The 16,008-nt window shown below is 66.3% G+C and overlaps 1 protein-coding gene across 2 annotated transcripts in view; it reads left to right on the top strand.

Annotated features, from left to right (window-relative positions):
• The first annotated feature begins 3,205 nt into the window (after positions 1-3,205).
• Positions 3,206-16,008, top strand: part of LOC142068287 (inactive phospholipase C-like protein 2) — a 30,639-nt gene continuing 17,836 nt past the window's right edge. Inside the window, exon 1 of one of the 2 annotated variants that reach the window (XM_048829918.2) lies at positions 3,206-3,397. In XM_048829918.2, the coding sequence (XP_048685875.2) occupies positions 3,272-3,397 (126 nt within the window). In that variant the 5' untranslated portion in view covers positions 3,206-3,271. Of the gene's footprint in view, positions 3,398-14,583; positions 14,635-16,008 lie in introns of those variants that run through there. The other variant, XM_075123689.1, reaches the window with a different exon arrangement.

Raw genomic sequence — 16,008 nt, 5'->3', positions numbered from 1 at the left:
CACCCCCTGGGCTGCGTTAGGGGCAGCAGGCCTCGGCAGCGCACACCCCGGCCTCCCTCCTGCAGTACCCGGTGCTGAGCGATGCTTTGCCACGGTCAGAGTACGCCTGGCCCCCGCGAAAGCATTCGCTGGTCCAGGGCAGGTTGAGCTAATTCTGCAGGGACAGGCGCTGTCTGCACCGTATCACGGACCCTGCTGGCTGATGTGGGAGCGACTGGAGTGACTTCAGCCCTGGCTTGGCTTGCAGGAATTCTGCGTGGTCCTTGGTGCAGCCGGCGGGAGCCCAGGAGGGAGCTGCGGGGCCCTGCCTCCGCTGGAGTGTTTCCTAATGTTTCCTGCTGTGGGGGCAGCCGTGGCGAGCAGGGCGAGCCTGGGACGGGGATATATATACACACATACACATGGGCACACGCACGTGAACGCAGCCTTCCCGGACCCTCACTGAGCTGTTCCCCATCCCATTCTTGTCCCGATGCCCTGCGCCGGTGTCGAGCGTCCCGCAGCAGTGCTGTCCCTGGGGCCCACCCCTGCATTCTCTAAGCTGGAGCCTGCATGCTGCTTGCTTTATTTTCTTTTCCTAGCTGCCACCTGCGGGTGCCTGGATTCGGGTTATCCACCTGCTATCAAATGGGAACGTCTGTCTGCCCGGGGCCTTGCACACACAGGGTCAGGGACCTTTCCTGCCTGCAATTTGGGGCCTCCTCGTTTGCTCTGTAGGGAGCCCCTCATGTCCCGCAGGGGGTCCGTCCCTCACAAGGGCCTATTCCAGTGGATGAATTCATTTCCTCCCCTTAGAGCACCTCGGCGTGCTGCGAAATCCAGCTCGTTAGCTCTGCCGAGCTGGCCAGGGGCTCCTGTCACGGGGCTGCCAAGCACAGTGGGGGTTTGCAAGGAGCTTACGGTCTCATTAGGCCTCCCTGGAGTCCGCAGCCGTGGAATCAGTGGAGAATCGGGGATTGCAGTGGACCCAGGGCTGGGGTGGCTCCAAGCTCACAGGGGGTGATTAGCTGCTGCTGCTAGGAACACCTCATCCTGCTGGCCTGAAATTACCCTTGGTTGTTTTGTAAAGCTTAGTGAGTAGGGTTATTTGTTTTATGGTGGCCCCTGGAGATCCCAGCTGAGATCAGGGCCCCATCGTGCCAGGGGCTGCACAGAGCCCAAGGGAGACAGAAGAACTAGATAAGCTCATGGAGGATCGGTCCATCAATGGCTCTCAGCCAGGCTGGGCAGGGAGGGTGTCCCTAGTCTCTGTTTGCCAGGAGCCGGGAATGGGCGACAGGGGATGGATCACTGGGCGATTCCCTGTTCTGTTCTCTCCCTCTGGGGCACCAGACACTGGCTGCGGTCGGCGGACCGGACACTGGCTAGATGAACCCTCCGTCTGACCCAGTCTGGCCATTCCTAAGCGCTCAGGGCCCCCATCGGGCCGATGCCCCACAGAGCTGACTGAGCTCAGGGCCCCCTGGGGCTGGGTGTGGAGGAGCTCACAATCTGTATAAAACAAAGCCCACACCGAGGTTTGTGAACTAGGTGGGGCAGGGGCAGTAGGATCCATGATCCCTATTTAGAGAGGGAAGTCACGTGCTCCCAAGCCCCCCGACTGACTCTGTGGGGGTGTGGTGGGGGGGTTCTGGCAGGGAGTTGGGGGAAGGTCCAGTGGGGGTCTGAGGTGGGAGGCTCAGGGGGCAGATGAGGTGAGGAGCGGGGGATCCTGCTGGGGGTAGATTGGGGGGCTGGGGTGAGTGCTGTGTGTAGGGAGGGTGTTTTTGGGGGGGTGATAGGGTTGTGTCCGTGGGTATCTGGATTCGGGGAGATAGCAGTTTGTGCTGGTGAGGGGTGGGGGCTGTACTGGGGTGGGGGCTGTGGGGGTGGGGGGTGCAGATGTGGTGGGGGTGTTTGGGGTGGGTAGTTGTGTAGTGTGTGTGGGGAGTCTGGGTGTGGGGAATGCAGAAAGTGGGGATGTGTAGATGGGGTGGGGGTGGGGTGTTTGGGGGTAGGGGGTGTTTGGGGTGTAAAGAGGTGGGTGTGTGGAGTGGGTAGATGGGTTGGGAGTTAACTGATGGAGTAGTTTGGGGTGCAGAGGGCAGGGGTGTTTGGGGTGGAGGGTGGTTGGGGTGGGGGGTGCAGAGGGCGAGGCTGTGTGGGATGGGCAGATTGGATGGGGGTGTTTGGAGGTGCAGAGGGTGGGTGGGGGTGAGGTGGGTCAGGGTATGGGGGTGCAGAGGAGGGGGGTGTAGATGGGGAGGGGGGTGCAGAGAAGGGGGGTGTAAATGGGCTGCGGGGTGTCTGGGGGGTGCAGAGAAGGGGGTGTAGATGGGGTGGGGGTGTCTGGGGTGGGGGTGGAGAGGAGGGGGTGTAGATGGGGTGGGGGGTGTCTGGGGTGGGGGTGCAGAGAAGTGGGTGTAGATGGGGTGGGGGGTGTCTGGGGTGGGGGTGCAGAGGAGGGGGGTGTAGATGGGGTGGGGGGTGTCTGGGGTGGGGGTGCAGAGAAGTGGGTGTAGATGGGGTGGGGGTGTCTGGGGTGGGGGTGCAGAGAAGGGGGTGTAGATGGGGTGGGGGGTGTCTGGGGTGGGGGTGCAGAGAAGGGGGTGTAGATGGGGTGGGGGGTGTCTGGGGTGGGGGTGCAGAGAAGTGGGTGTAGATGGGGTGGGGGTGTCTGGGGTGGGGGTGCAGAGGGGGGGTGTAGATGGGGTGGGGGGTGTCTGGGGTGGGGGTGCAGAGAAGGGGGTGTAGATGGGGTGGGGGGTGTCTGGGGTGGGGGTGCAGAGAAGTGGGTGTAGATGGGGTGGGGGTGTCTGGGGTGGGGGTGCAGAGAAGGGGGTGTAGATGGGGTGGGGGGTGTCTGGGGTGGGGGTGCAGAGAAGGGGGTGTAGATGGGGTGGGGGGTGTCTGGGGTGGGGGTGCAGAGAAGTGGGTGTAGATGGGGTGGGGGTGTCTGGGGTGGGGGTGCAGAGGGGGGGTGTAGATGGGGTGGGGGTGCAGAGAAGGGGGTGTAGATGGGGTGGGGGTGTCTGGGGTGGGGGTGCAGAGAAGTGGGTGTAGATGGGGTGGGGGGTGTCTGGGGTGCAGAGGCCGGCGGCGGGCCAGGCTCGCCCCCCTCGCCCCAGGGCGGCCGGGGGTCAGGCTCGGAGCTCGGGGCCGGGCTCGCCCGGGGCCCGCCCCCCGCCCCGCCCCGCCCCGCCCCGTCTCCCGGCAGAGCCGCGCGGGGCTGCGGGGCGCTCGGGGCGGCGGAGCCTGGGGAGCGGCCCCGCCGCGGAGCCCCGAGCCGGGGATGGCGGACGGGCCCCGGGGCGGGGGGAGCCCGGGCTCGGGCTCGGGCTCCGGCTCCGGCAGCAGCCGCGAGAACTCGGCGGAGCGGAGCCCGGTGCCCGCCGCGCCCCGCGCCAGCATCATGAAGGTGAGACCGGGACCGCGGCCCCCCCGCACCCCTCCCGGGCCCCCCGCACCGCCCGGTGGGGACCCGCATCCCCGCCCCCCCCGCATCCCTCCTCGCCCCCCCCCCGCATCCCTCCTCGTCCCGCCGGGACCCGCATCCCCTCTCCCCCCCCGCACCCCTCCCGGGCCCCCCGCACCCCTTGGTGGGGACCCGCATCCCCGCCCCCCCATCTCTCCTCGCCCCCCACCCCCACATCCCTCCTCGCCCCGCCGGGACCCGCATCCCTGCTCCCTCCCGGGCCCCCCGCACCCTCCGGTGGGGACCCGCATCCCCGCCCCCCATCTCTCCTCGTCCCCCCCCGCATCCCTCCTCGCCCCGCCGGGACCCGCATCCCCGCTCCCTCCCCCCCCGCACCCCTCCCGGGCCCCCCGGACCCCCCTGTGGGGACCTGCATATCTCCTCGCCCCGCCGGGACCCGCATCCCCGCTCCCTCTCCCCCCCGTCCCCCCTCCGGTTGGGACCCGCATCCCCGCACCCACCACCCCCGCATCCCTCCTCGTCCCGCCGGGACCCGCATCCCCTCCCATCCCCCGCCCCCCCCCAGTTGGGACCCGCATCCCCGCCCCCCCCCCGGTTGGGACCCGCCCCCCCCCGCCCCCGCATCCCTCCTCGTCCCGCCGGGACCCGCATCCCCTCCCACCCCCCGGACCCTGGGACCTACATATCCCCCATCTGCCTGGGACCTTGGGGCCCCCATCACCCACCTCCCCCTGGCCGGGACACTTCCTTTCCCCGCCCCCCCCCGGACGGGACCCTCATCACGCCCCTCCCCCCCACATCTCCCCTGCTCACCTGTCCACTATCTCGCACCCTGCCTGCCCCCCCATCCTGTATCCCCCCTGCCTGGATGGGACCCCCTGTACCTGGGACCCCCCCTTCCTCTGGAGACTCCCGTATCCAGAGTACCCCTGCCCCAGCTCCTGTTTCCCTCTGGGATTCCCCCCCCCATTCCCTGGGGCGAACCCCCCTGAGCTAACTGATCCCCCTCCCCCCACCAACCTGGGGTGATCCTGCCCCAGCCCCCACCCCCACCCCTTCATAAATGGCTCTACCACTGGGGCTGACTGGGGTGGAAAGTGAGCGGGGAGCTGGTTGGTGGGGAGGGCAGGTGGGGCAAGGGGGCCTGGGAGAGCTGTGGGGGGTAGGGTGGCCTGGTTCGGAGGGGCTGTTGACTTGTTCCCACCCACGAGGGGCTTCCCCTGGTGGGGGGCCGGTACCAGGTTCAGTGGATAGGGGCTGGGGGGTCTTGCAGCCTGGTCTCTAGGTGATGCTGAGCTGTGGGGGGCTTTGCAGTTGCTCATGAAAAGGCTGGGGGCGGGGCCCAGGGGCCCCCCCATCGGCGTCTGTCCAAAAGGCGCTGGGCCCCATGGGGTGTCAATGCGGATTGGCTCTGGGTTGGCCTCACATGCCTGTGAGCGGGGGAGGGGGCCTTGCACGGTGCATACCCCTCCCAGCGGTCCCTGCCCTGGGTGTCCCTGGAGGTTTGTCTCGTTTGCCCCGGGGGAGATGGGCAGCGCCAGGGCCCAGGGCAGCCGGGAGCCTGCTTGGGTTGGCAGCGAGGCCTGGCAAGGGCTGACCCCGTTGGGTTGAGGCCCTGGGCTGGCCTGTGAGGCTCTGGGGTCAGAGTTCGGGCAGGCGCACAGCACCATTGCCGGGTTTGGCTGCGGGGTTGTAAGCTCCTTGGGACAGGGCCTGTCTCGGTGACGCCCCCCGGCTTGCCATGCACAGGCCCCCTGGCAGCCCCCCATCGCCTGGCGTCCCGAGGCAGCAGGGCTGGGTTTGGAGGCTCTGTCCAGAGTGAAGTTCCGGGCTGTGCGTGGGGAGGGGACGTTGCTTCTGAGCTCTGGGGGCTTCGCCCCTTGGGGGGTTGGTGCTTCCTGCCGGAAGGAGGAACTTTTGCGTGGCTCCCTGCCTGACCGCTCGGTCCTCGCTCTTCTCTGGCGGGGAGGTCGAGGGAGGGTCTGACGGTGCCCCCGTCGAGGACGGTCCCGGGGCCGGGGGGGTGGAGGAGAGTCACACGTGGATTTCTAAATCTGTCCCCCAGTGGTGTCTGCGTCACCATGGCTGGGCCGTGCAATAGGTCGCCTTTGTCCAGAGCCCGCCTCCTCTCTTCTCACGGCCTATTTTGAGACCAAGTTGCCGCTGTGCTATTAATACCGGGCGTGTGGGCTGCTGGCCCCTGCCCACGGCTCCTTTGTCGAGCACCGCGTTGCCTTGGCAAAGGGAGCGTTCGCGATCCTCGTAACGTGCGTGCAGGGCAATTACAGCCCCACTGTTCCCCGTTCTCTGAGCAGCCTCATTGTGTTCCCGGGGCCCCTGGGGACGGGGGTGGGAAGGTGGGCACGTGAAATGGCCCGGGAGCCGCTCCCCGAACACTGTGCCCGCAGCACGACCGCAGCCAGAACCCTTCACAGCTCTGCCCTCATTTTCCACCCTACCGGGTGCTTGCTGAGCTGATTTCCCTGGGTCTGGGAGACGTAGCAGGGTTCTGCTGGCCCATGGTCCATCTCATGGACTTTAAGGCCAGACGGGACCCCCGTGATCATCTCGTCTGACCTGCCTGTCGCAGGCCCCAGAACCCTGCCCACCCCTCCTGCAATAGACCCCTCACCTCTGGCTGAATCACTGACGTCCTCAGATCAGAGATTCCACCGTTGACATCAGGGTAAACCTGCCAGGGGCCCGCACCTCTGTTAGCCTGCAGCCAAAGACTTTGGAGAGCAGAAATGCCCACAGAGTATCTTACTGGTGGCCCGAGAGTCTCCCCTGGAGAGGCCCTTGGGCCACAGAGGCAATGGGAGGCATATCGCTATGGGGTGGGGCCCTGTCTGCAGCCAGCGATGGTCTCTGCGGCTGGGCGTGCAGAGATTGGCCGTGTCTCATGGGAGCTAGCCACGCTGCAGGAGCTGGCTCGATCTACGTGAGGGTCTTACGGACAAGAGGCAGGAATTGCTGTCTGTGCCCCGAAGGACATGCTGAGGATCATAACTGTCCCCTCTGGCCTTCACGTAGACATCTCTGAATTGAATCCCTTCTCTGAGTCCCACTGAGTGACTGGGCACCCCAGTCCCCTTGCCTTGACGATCTCCTGCAGCTGTGAGTTCCATGGGTTAGTTCCATGCTGGGTTTGTCTCTGCCCTGATCCCAAGTGTGCTCTCCTCTGGATGGCGGGATGGGGTAAGGAGGAGTCCGGTCGCTATGTGACATGGCTTGCCGCTGCTTGCTCTGGAGGAGGGGCTGGCTGTCAGCGTGGGAAGGGCAATTCTGGGAGGGGTGGGCAGCTGGTTGGAAGAAAGGCCGAGCACTCGGACCAGGCCTGTCAGGTTCGCCTTGGGCCAGCGCCCAGCACAGGCCTCGCGGGGCAGCAGTAAACCTCTACAGTGCTCGAGTGCCCCCGGGGCAGGAACCCCCCTAGACCTGACTGCCCCTCCCCAGGGGCTGTGGGGGCGGGTATCTCACAGGCTGGGCATGTGCCAGCCCCTCGCTGCGGGCAGCAGCTGGTGCTGCTGGGGAGCGTGTGTGTCGCTTTGTCTTTTCTTGGCAGGGAACAAGCTCCTCTAGAAAAGCCCCGGCTGAGCCCAGCCGCCTGGAGGGGGGGCGCTGCCCGCCTGGGCTTCCCGTGGCCGTGGGAGGATGAGGGGCTCCTGGCTGGAGCCGAGGGGCAGCCACCTGCTTTTGAGTAACATGCCACGGCCCCCGCTGCCCTGGAGCTGAACTCAGCATAGGGTCTTGGCGTCTCTCCAGCATCCAGTGGGCCAGGGCAGCGTGGTGCAGTGGGTAGGGCACTGGACGGCGCTTGGACACCTGGTTTCTGCTCCCAGTTCTGCCCGTGGGTGAGGGCCCCGCCTGTCTGCTTGCCTCGCCTCCTCTGGGACCATATTAGCCGAGCTTCCCGGGGCGGTTCTGGGGCCAGCTGCTGAGGGTTGGCAGACGGGCAGCGGGGCGGGGGTCCGGCCCAGGAAGAGGCAGAGCGTTCGGTTACTGTAGCCGTGGGGGCCCTGCTGCGGTGGCTGTTAGTGTTAAAACGTTACCCCCGAGGCTGGGATCTTGTGAGTGGGATGGCGCCGTGGGATGGCGGGGGGGCACCTCTTGCCGTGAGCCCGGGGCTCAAGTGATGAAGGACCCTCTTGTCTACCCGTGTATCTCCCCAGCAGCACGGCCTGAGCCCTGTGCTGCTGATCCAGACCTGCCCCGAGCCGTCCATGGCTTAACCTCAGCTGCTTTCAGTTCCTCTGTCTCTCACGGTTACCAGCAGCCGAACCCAACGGGGTGTGAACGGGATGGGGAAGGGAGGTGGGGGAGCCGCCAGATCAGCTGCTTAAGGGAATGTCCCACAAGATTCCTATGCAAGTTACACAGAGCTTGGTGCCAAGTCGGCTCACGGGGACTCGGAGGCTAAACCAGCGAACCCAGCTGGGGCCCGATGTGCGAGAGGTCCCAGGCCATGGAGCCGTGGCAGGTACAGCATCAGGCACGGAGAAAGCCCGGCATAGTGCCAGGGAGAGTGGGGAGCTGGTGTTTTGGAAGGGGCCTGGCCCGGAGGGGACGTCCCAGGTTGTTCTGGCCCGTGTAAGTGGCTGAGCTTGATCCCGGGGTGAGTGGTGTCGGCTTCTGGAACTGGAGGCTCTGTCCTTGCCCTCCTGTGAAAGTCTCTGTCTTGTGCCTGGTCTGGCAGGTGTGACTGGACGTGTCACTCGCCCTGTGCTCCTGCGGTGCCTATCGGGGGTGCTGCATTCACTGCCCCCGGCGCACGCGGTAAGAGCCACGCTGGGCGGCCTGTGCCCCAGTGGTGCATGGGGCCACACGCCCCACACTGCTACTGGCTGCCAGGGATTCTCTTTCCTCTGCAGCATCAACAGCTGCAGCGTCCAGACCTGGCCCCTTCTCATCTCAGCTGGAGCCCTGGATTCCTTGAACCGCCTCCCAGAGCTTCCCGGGGCTGGGCTGTGCATCGCTCACGGCTGCCCTGATGTGGGGCTTCCTCTTCCTCTCCTCAAGCAAGGCTCATGAAACTGCCGGCAGGAGCGGCCGCGCTGGGCCGGAGTCAGGCAGCGTGCGGTTAGCTCCATCCTGTACCGGGAAGCGAGTCTCTGTGCCGTCTGCAAAGCACTTGGAGGTGCTGGGGCGGAGCAGGCCGCTGAATGTGCCGGGGGGAGTCTGGCGTGGTGAGGCCGAGTCAGGCCGGCGTTAATCTGGCTACCCTGAAACCCATCACCTCATGTCACGGCGTCCCCGGGCGATGCTCTGGGACTGCTCCCCACGAAGCCAGGCAGGACTCGGGCAGTCTCCTCTCTGGGAGCAGCCTGTCTGCAGGGCACACAGCTCACCCGGCTTCCACCTTCCTGGGTCTGACCTCGGAGCATTCAGCCTCCTCTGCCCCTCCGTGCGCTTCCCACAGCGAGTCCGCCCAGGCGGGGTCCTGGGGAAGCCAGAGGGTCCTGCCCCCCAACTCCGCAGTCAGATGGGACTCTCAGCCAGCCAGTAAAACAGAAGGTTTATTAGACGACAGGAACATGGTCTAACTCAGAGCTTGTAGGTGCAGAGAACCGGACCCCTCAGCTAGGTCCATTCTGGGGGGTAGTGAGCCAGACAACCACGTCTGCCCTTCACTCCATGTCCCAGCCAGCCCCAAACTGAAACTCCCTCCAGCCCCTCCTCCCCTGGGCTTTGTCCCTTTCCCGGGCCAGGAGGTCACCTGATTCCTTTGTTCTCCAACCCTTTAGCTCTCACCTTGCAGGGGGGGAAGGGCCCAGGCCATCAGTTGCCAGGAAACAGGGTGTTGGCCATTCTCTGTGTCCAGACCCCTGCACACACCTGCCCTCTAGGGCTCTGGGATGATCATACACCCTTACCCCACCCCCTAGATACTTAAGAACTGCCTAGGGGAAACTGAGGCACCCCCACACGATTCAGAGGAAACATTAAGAAAGTCCCACTTCGTCACACCCCACCCACAGATTGTGCCCCAGCTAGAGCAGGGGTTCCCTGCTGACTGTACTGGGGGGCACCCAGGCATTGTGGGGGGTGTCGGCCTGACATGACCCCCCTGCAGTCAGGTCTCTGTCCAGTCGCGTGGACTGTAGGCCTGGTTCTCTCTGGCAGGAGAGGACAGGCCTGCGGGGTCACATCTGGCATGGAGGCCCCGGCAGCCGTTTGATCAAAGCAGCTCCCCGCCCGGCTGTTCCTTTCCGGGTAGATTTCCTGTTTTCTGTTCTGGGCCAGGGCAGGGCTGTGCGGGTGTGGGGCGAGCGGGGCGGTGCCTCTCGGACTGGGTGGAGGCTGGGCCGTGACCCCATGTGTGCATCCGATCCTGCTGGGAACACAGCCACCACCCCGGGCGGGCGGGTGCGGGAGGGGCACAGAGCTCCCTGCCTTGGAGGGGGCTCGGAGCTTCGCCCCTGTGCTGAGCACCCCTTCCAGGCTGCTTGAGGTGCTGTGACGGGCGGGCTGGTCTCTGCTCTCCATGGGACCCGTTCTCCCCCCGCCCACGCTCTGGGCTCCCCTGGGTGCTCTGCTCAGGAGCAGCGGGTGCAGGGCGGCTGGGAGGGGGTTGGAGCATGGGGCCTGCCCAGGGAGAAGGGGAAGCACCCTCTGATTGCCAGCCGGCCCCCCACAAACTGGAGCCAGGATGAGAGTGGGGAACCCCCCAAATGCTGCCTGGCCCTTCCCTGAGCTGTGGAGGGAGCCAGCCCCCCGCCCCAGCTCGCCACTCGCCCCATGGGAGCAGGGAGGTCTCCCAGGGGTTTGTCTCGGTGTCCCATGGCTGTGCCTGGCTCTGGCCAGGGGGCCGGTGGATGGCACCAGCAGAGATGTCAGCCCGGGCACAGTAACCATAGTGATGCTGCGTTCTGTACCTCCCCGACCTGACTCGTCCCCCCGAGATCACTCCGGGCTGGGGACGTCTCTGCCTGTCGGTCGCCTTTGGAACCTGCTCCTGGCCTGGGTTTCTGCCCACGGCTGGGTGCAAGGTGCCAGTGAGCCCGGTGGGTGTCGGGCGCAGTGTGATCTGTGCCAGCTCCCATCTCCCACACACGTCCCCTGGGCACAGGGAATCCCTGGGCAGGACATGCCGGGAAGCCCTGAACCGATGTCCCGCTGGGAGCCCTCCTGGCACCCTGTGGACAGGACCCGTGCTGGCCAGTCTGCCCCCGCCCCACGCGGCCTATTGCCCAGCCTAGTCCAGACTCCCTGCCTTGGGTTGGGGGTGGGGCTGCAGCGCCCGGTCCAACGGGGCCCTGATCCTGGCAGGGGCCGCTAGGTGCCCCCAGAACGGTAGGCAGGCTCCCCTAGTCCTGCACCTCCTGCCCCCGGCTAGGACCTCGCGGTCCAGCTGGTGCTGGCTGGGGCCCTTTGCTGCTGGCCCTGGGTGCTCTGCCCGCTTCATGATGTCTTTAAACACCGTGGCCTCTGCCCCCCAGGCTCTGCAGCATCCCAGGCTGGAGCCTCAGCAAGGGGCAGGGTCTCTGCCAGGCGGGAGGCGCTGTGGGGCCCTGGTGCCCAGCCCCATAAGTAAAGCAGCTCTGGCTGAGCCAACAGCGAGTGTCTTGGGGAGGGCGCAAGGGCCCGGTGGCGGCTGGTTAGTTCTGGCCCGGTAGGAGCCGGGAGCTGGTGCCTGGCGCCCAAGATGCTGCTCATGCTGGCTCCGTGGCTGAGTCCGGTGCAGCTTGGCAGTGACCAAGAGCCGTGACCCCTCCTGTGGCTGGTTGGGGGCCCCTCTTGTGTTCAGCTTGTTTCCCAGTGGGGCCGGCTCCCTTGTTAGCAGAGTCCTCTTCCCCACCTGCAGCCCCACAGGACCCAGCTCTGGCTCGTGGCGTGACGGGCCCCATCTCGCGGGCGGACGCCAGGCGGGGCGGAGGCTGCTGTCCCTGGCGCCGGGCTGGCTCTCCAGAGCAATCTGGCAGCGAGGGGGGAACGGAAACCAGGGGATGCAAACGGATTCTGAAGCTGCTAATGGCAGGTGTGGGGGGTGCCCGAGCAGCGGCCCCGGGGCCCGTCAGCGTCAGCACCAGCCGGTTACCGAGAGCAGAGGAGGGCGCCAGCCCCCAGCTGGGGTGGCCCCGGCCTCCACCTGCTGTTTTCACGTCCCGCCTTACCCTGGCTGTGTGCTGCTGGGCTCTGGCTTGGAGTATTCCTGGGGTCTGCGCAGCCCCCGTTGGGCCCCCTGTGGGCTGGGTCGGGCCTGCGGGGGCCATGCCGCCAGCTGGGGATGCCTGGCCCCCTGCTCTCGGTAAAGGGACGATGCAGCCTAATGAAATCAACGAGGCGTCTGTGCAGCCGGCGCTTGGGTCAGGTCTGCGTCATGCTGCCCCGGGCTGCAAGCGTTGGCACAGGGAGGGGGCTGCCAGGGGTGGGGGGGGTTGTGTTTAACATAACCGTGTTGTGTTAAAGGGAGGTGTCTGTCCCTTTAACAGAAAATGTCCGCCGGTGCCCCTCACTCCCGACCTGCAGCCCCTCTGACAACCGAGCCCCGGGCTCCCCCGAACCCCGCTCTGCTGGTGCCCCTCACTCCCGACCTGCAGCCCCTCTGACAACCCAGCCCCGGGCTCCCCCCAACCCCGCTCTGCCGTTGCCCCTCACTCCCGACCTGCAGCCCCTCTGACAACCGAGCCCCGGGCTCCCCCCAACCCCGCTCTGCCGGTGCCCCTCACTCCCGACCTGCAGCCCCTCTGACAACTGAGCCCCGGGCTCCCCCAAACCCCGCTCTGCCGGTGCCCCTCACACCCGACCTGCAGCCCTCTGACAACCGAGCCCCGGGCTCCCCCAACCCCGCTCTGCCGGTGCCCCTCACTCCCGACCTGCAGCCCCTCTGACAACCCAGCCCCGGGCTCCCCCCAACCCCGCTCTGCCGGTGCCCCTCACTCCCGACCTGCAGCCCCTCTGACAACCCAGCCCCGGGTTCCCCCCAACCCCGCTCTGCCGGTGCCCCTCACTCCCGACCTGCAGCCCCTCTGACAACCCAGCCCCGGGCTCCCCCCAACCCCGCTCTGCCGGTGCCCCTCACTCCCGACCTGCAGCCCCTCTGACATCCCAGCCCTGTACAGCGGCTCCGTAATCAGAACAGCCCCAGTTTCTGCTGGCTCCCGGGACGACCAAAGGCGGGTTGGGTGCTGGTGCCCTCCCAGCTGGTGCTTTACTCCTCCCCTGGGAGGGGAGTCCCGGGGCTCTGCAGGCACCTCGGGCTGGTACCCCCTGCCTGGCAGATGCCCCACCCCTCCCCCCAGAACTCGGCCCCCCAACCTAGAGATTTCGTCCTTCCCAGGGAGTTTCTCTCCCTGCGAGAGCAGCACGTGAGGCTTCCAGCCCAGAGTGCAAGGGCCAATACACAGTATAGAGACTGCCCATGTGGCCACACTGTTTCGGGAAGGGAGGGGCCGATGCACTGACCTGGGCCAGGGAAGGGGGCAGCGTGTCTGGGAGGCACCAGCCGCAGGGACAGGGCAGCTGCCTGCTTCGCCTGAGGCTTTGGTCACTGCCACTCTGGGTTTCCCCAGGCCTGGCTCCCGAGAGCAGCCCCCTGGGGTGTGGGTCAAGCAGGGCCCTCTGAGGGCAGCCGGTGTGTGTTCCCTGTGGGCCTTGGCCTGGGGGTCACAGGGCAGCCCCGTTAGGGCAGCGACTCCCTGGGGTCGCTCCTGCTCCGACACAGCCCTGCCCGGGGCTGGGGGCCAGGTCCCGGTGCTGGGTCCTGCTGCCGGGCCAAGCTGAGCGGCAGCCTTCGGCGGGGCCTTGGGGTGGAAGGTGGCCTGGCCTGGGCCAGCCCTGCTGTGCAATGAGCCCAAAGGCCCAGCCCCCCTCCCCGTCCCCCAGGGCTGGCTTTGGGGATACTGTGATGAATGGGCCCCGTGGGGGGGGCAGGGGCCTCTCTGGGTAGCAAGCTGGGGGTGTCTGCAGTTTTCTTTTCCCTTTGCGGGTGCTGGTCGGGTGCGGGGTAGCTGGGGTCTGGCATGGTGCTGCAGGGCGGGGGGCAGGACTGAATCGTAGCACCAGGGTCGTTAGCGCTGATGGGCTAAGGGGGCTGCGGGCACGTCCATCCCTGGGGGAAGACGGGGGCAGGTTCATGGTGGGGGCAGGGGCCCATGTCAGAGCTGGGGCCGAGCTGCTCTAACCCCAGGTCTGGTGGGGCAGCTGCGCTGGGCTGGGCCTCCCTGTGCAGGGAGGAAGCCCAAGTGGCCAGGCCGCCAGGGGAGGGCGAGCGGCCTCCGGCCTTGAGAGGAAGGAAGGAAGGAAGGAAGGAAAACGGAGCTAAAACAAGCTGGCTTGGCCAGGCAGGAACCTCTCCCCACTGGGCCATGTGTGGGAGGCTGGTAGAGCTGGGGGCTCCCCTGAGGTGGGGGCTGCTCAGTGCCCAGCGCAGGGAGCCCTGACCCTGGTGGGCTGCAGCTGTTCGAGTGGCTGAAGCGACCCCCTGTCCCCCCAGGGCTGAGGGGACCCTCCACTGTCAGGGCATCATCCTGGCTGAGTGAGCCACGAGCCACTGGCTCTGTGTCTCTCAGCCGCAAGAGTGGGGTGGGCGGTGCACACATGGGGGTCCCTTAGCTGATGGTGACAGTGACACCTGGGTACCTGGCAAGTGTGACGAAGTGGGACTGTTCTTAATGTTTCCTCTGAATATTGTGGGGTGCCTCAGTTTCCCCTAGGCAGTTCTTAAGTCTCTAGGTGGTGGGGTAAGGGTGTATGATTGTTGCAGAGCCCTAGAGGGCAGGTGTGTGTAGGGGTCTGGACACAGAGAATGGCCGACACCCTGTTTCCTGGCCACTGATGGCCTGGGCCCTTCCCCCCTGCAAGGTGAGAGCTGAAGGGTTGGAGAACAAAGGAATCAGGTGACCTCCTGGCCCGGGAAAGGGACAAAGCCGGGGGGCGGGGGTTGGGGGGGGGGGGCCTGGATAGAGTTTCAGTTTGGGGATGGCTGGGACATGGAGTGAAGGGCAGACGTGGTTGTCTGACTCACTGCCCCCCAAAATGGACCCAGCTGCGGGGTCCTGTTCTCTGCACCTACAAGCTCTGTCTTAGACCATGTTCCTGTTGTCTAATAAACCTTCTGTTTTCCTGGCTGGCTGAGAGTCACGTCTGACTGCGGAGTTGGGGGGCAGGACCCTCTGGCTTCCCCAGGACCCCGCCTGGGCGGACTCGCTGTGGGAGGCGCACGGAGGGGCAGAGGAGGCTGAATGCTCCGAGGTCAGACCCAGGAAGGTGGAAGCCGGGTGAGCTGTGTGCCCTGCAGACAGGCTGCTCCCAGAGAGGAGACTTCCCCAGAGTCCTGCCTGGCTTCATGGGGAGCAGTTCCAGAGCATCGCCCGGGGACTCCGTGACAGCAGGGTTGGGGGGAAGTTCAGAGGGGCCAAAGCAGGAATCTCGGATTCCGGGGATCAGTTCACACCAGCTGCTCTTGATTGGAAGATCCTCTGGATTAAAAGGGCAGCAAGTCCTGCTTGTGGGGGGGTCGGTGGGGGGCTCAGCTGCGGAGCCATGTGGGGGAGACACTGGCTCCATGCATTTCTGCTTGACAGAGCGAGGATGGGGCAGGGGGATCAGTGAGGACCAGGGCTGGCCTAGCAGGGGCTGCGGGTCGGGAGTGAGGGGCACCAATGATTCTTGTCAGCTCCTTTGTGTCTTTACATTGTCCCGTTGCTGCGCAGGGTCCAGCCCTTGAGCTGGGAGCTGCCCTTGGGGCTGGTCCATCCCGCGCCCTCCCCCCCCCCCCCGCCCTGCCCCACGCAGCCTTGCGGGACCAGCCCCTGCGGATTGAGCCTGTCCGTGGAATTGGCTGCCGTGTCCTTGGGCTCCCGTCCGCTCCCCCACGCCTCCGTTCATCGTTTATGGGCAGCAGGCTCTGAGCCTGGGCCTTGATGGGCCTCGCAAAGCCCCCCCGAGCAGGATTCCCCCCCCCCCAGGACTGGTGGGCTGAGGGGTCTGGTTTGCTGAGAACCAGCTGCTCCCCCGCCCTCCTTATCTCCTAGGAGCAGCCCGTGGAGACTTCCCTTTGAAGAAACCCCAGGCAGGATCTGCTTATCCCAGCCCCAGGCCTCGTCCAGCTGCTCTCTGCCCCCCTGGGGCCTGCCCAGCCACCAGCGTCCCAGGGGCTCCCTCGAAACACTCCCCCCCCCCCCCCAGAGATGAGCCAGGATCTGCCGCGCCCCAGAGCCGCTCGGAAAACACCCCTCAGTTTGGCTGGAAAACTTAAAACCCGGCGGTGTTTATCCCTTGAAATCCCCCCCCACCCCACTTGCTGCAGCAGCTTTCTGCCTGCCTGGGGGCATGGGTGTGTCCGGGGGCCCAGCAGCCCGCTCTCCATGGATCCAGCCAGTCCCAGCATCCCAGCAGGGCTTCCCGCTCCCGCCAGGAGCCACCCCAATGCCACCGCCTTGGCATGGGCCGAGGGGCGCCCAACCACGTCCCTCTCATTCCTCCCCTGCAGCAGGGGCAGGAAGCATTTGTGCCCTGCCCCTGGTCCCAGGGATGGGGCAGGCTGGGGGATCACCCCGCTTGGTGGAGCCGGGGAGGAGGTGGGGAAGCAGGCTGGGGGAGCACCCCGCTCGCTGGGGGCAGGGGTTGGCATGAGGCTGGCTGCCCCACGG

The sequence above is a fragment of the Caretta caretta genome, chromosome 27 (assembly GCF_965140235.1).
Source record: "Caretta caretta isolate rCarCar2 chromosome 27, rCarCar1.hap1, whole genome shotgun sequence".
In the NCBI taxonomy this organism is placed as follows: Eukaryota; Metazoa; Chordata; order Testudines; family Cheloniidae; genus Caretta; species Caretta caretta.
Note: the sequence above shows the minus strand (reverse complement) of the source record. Positions and strands in the feature narration are given on the sequence as shown.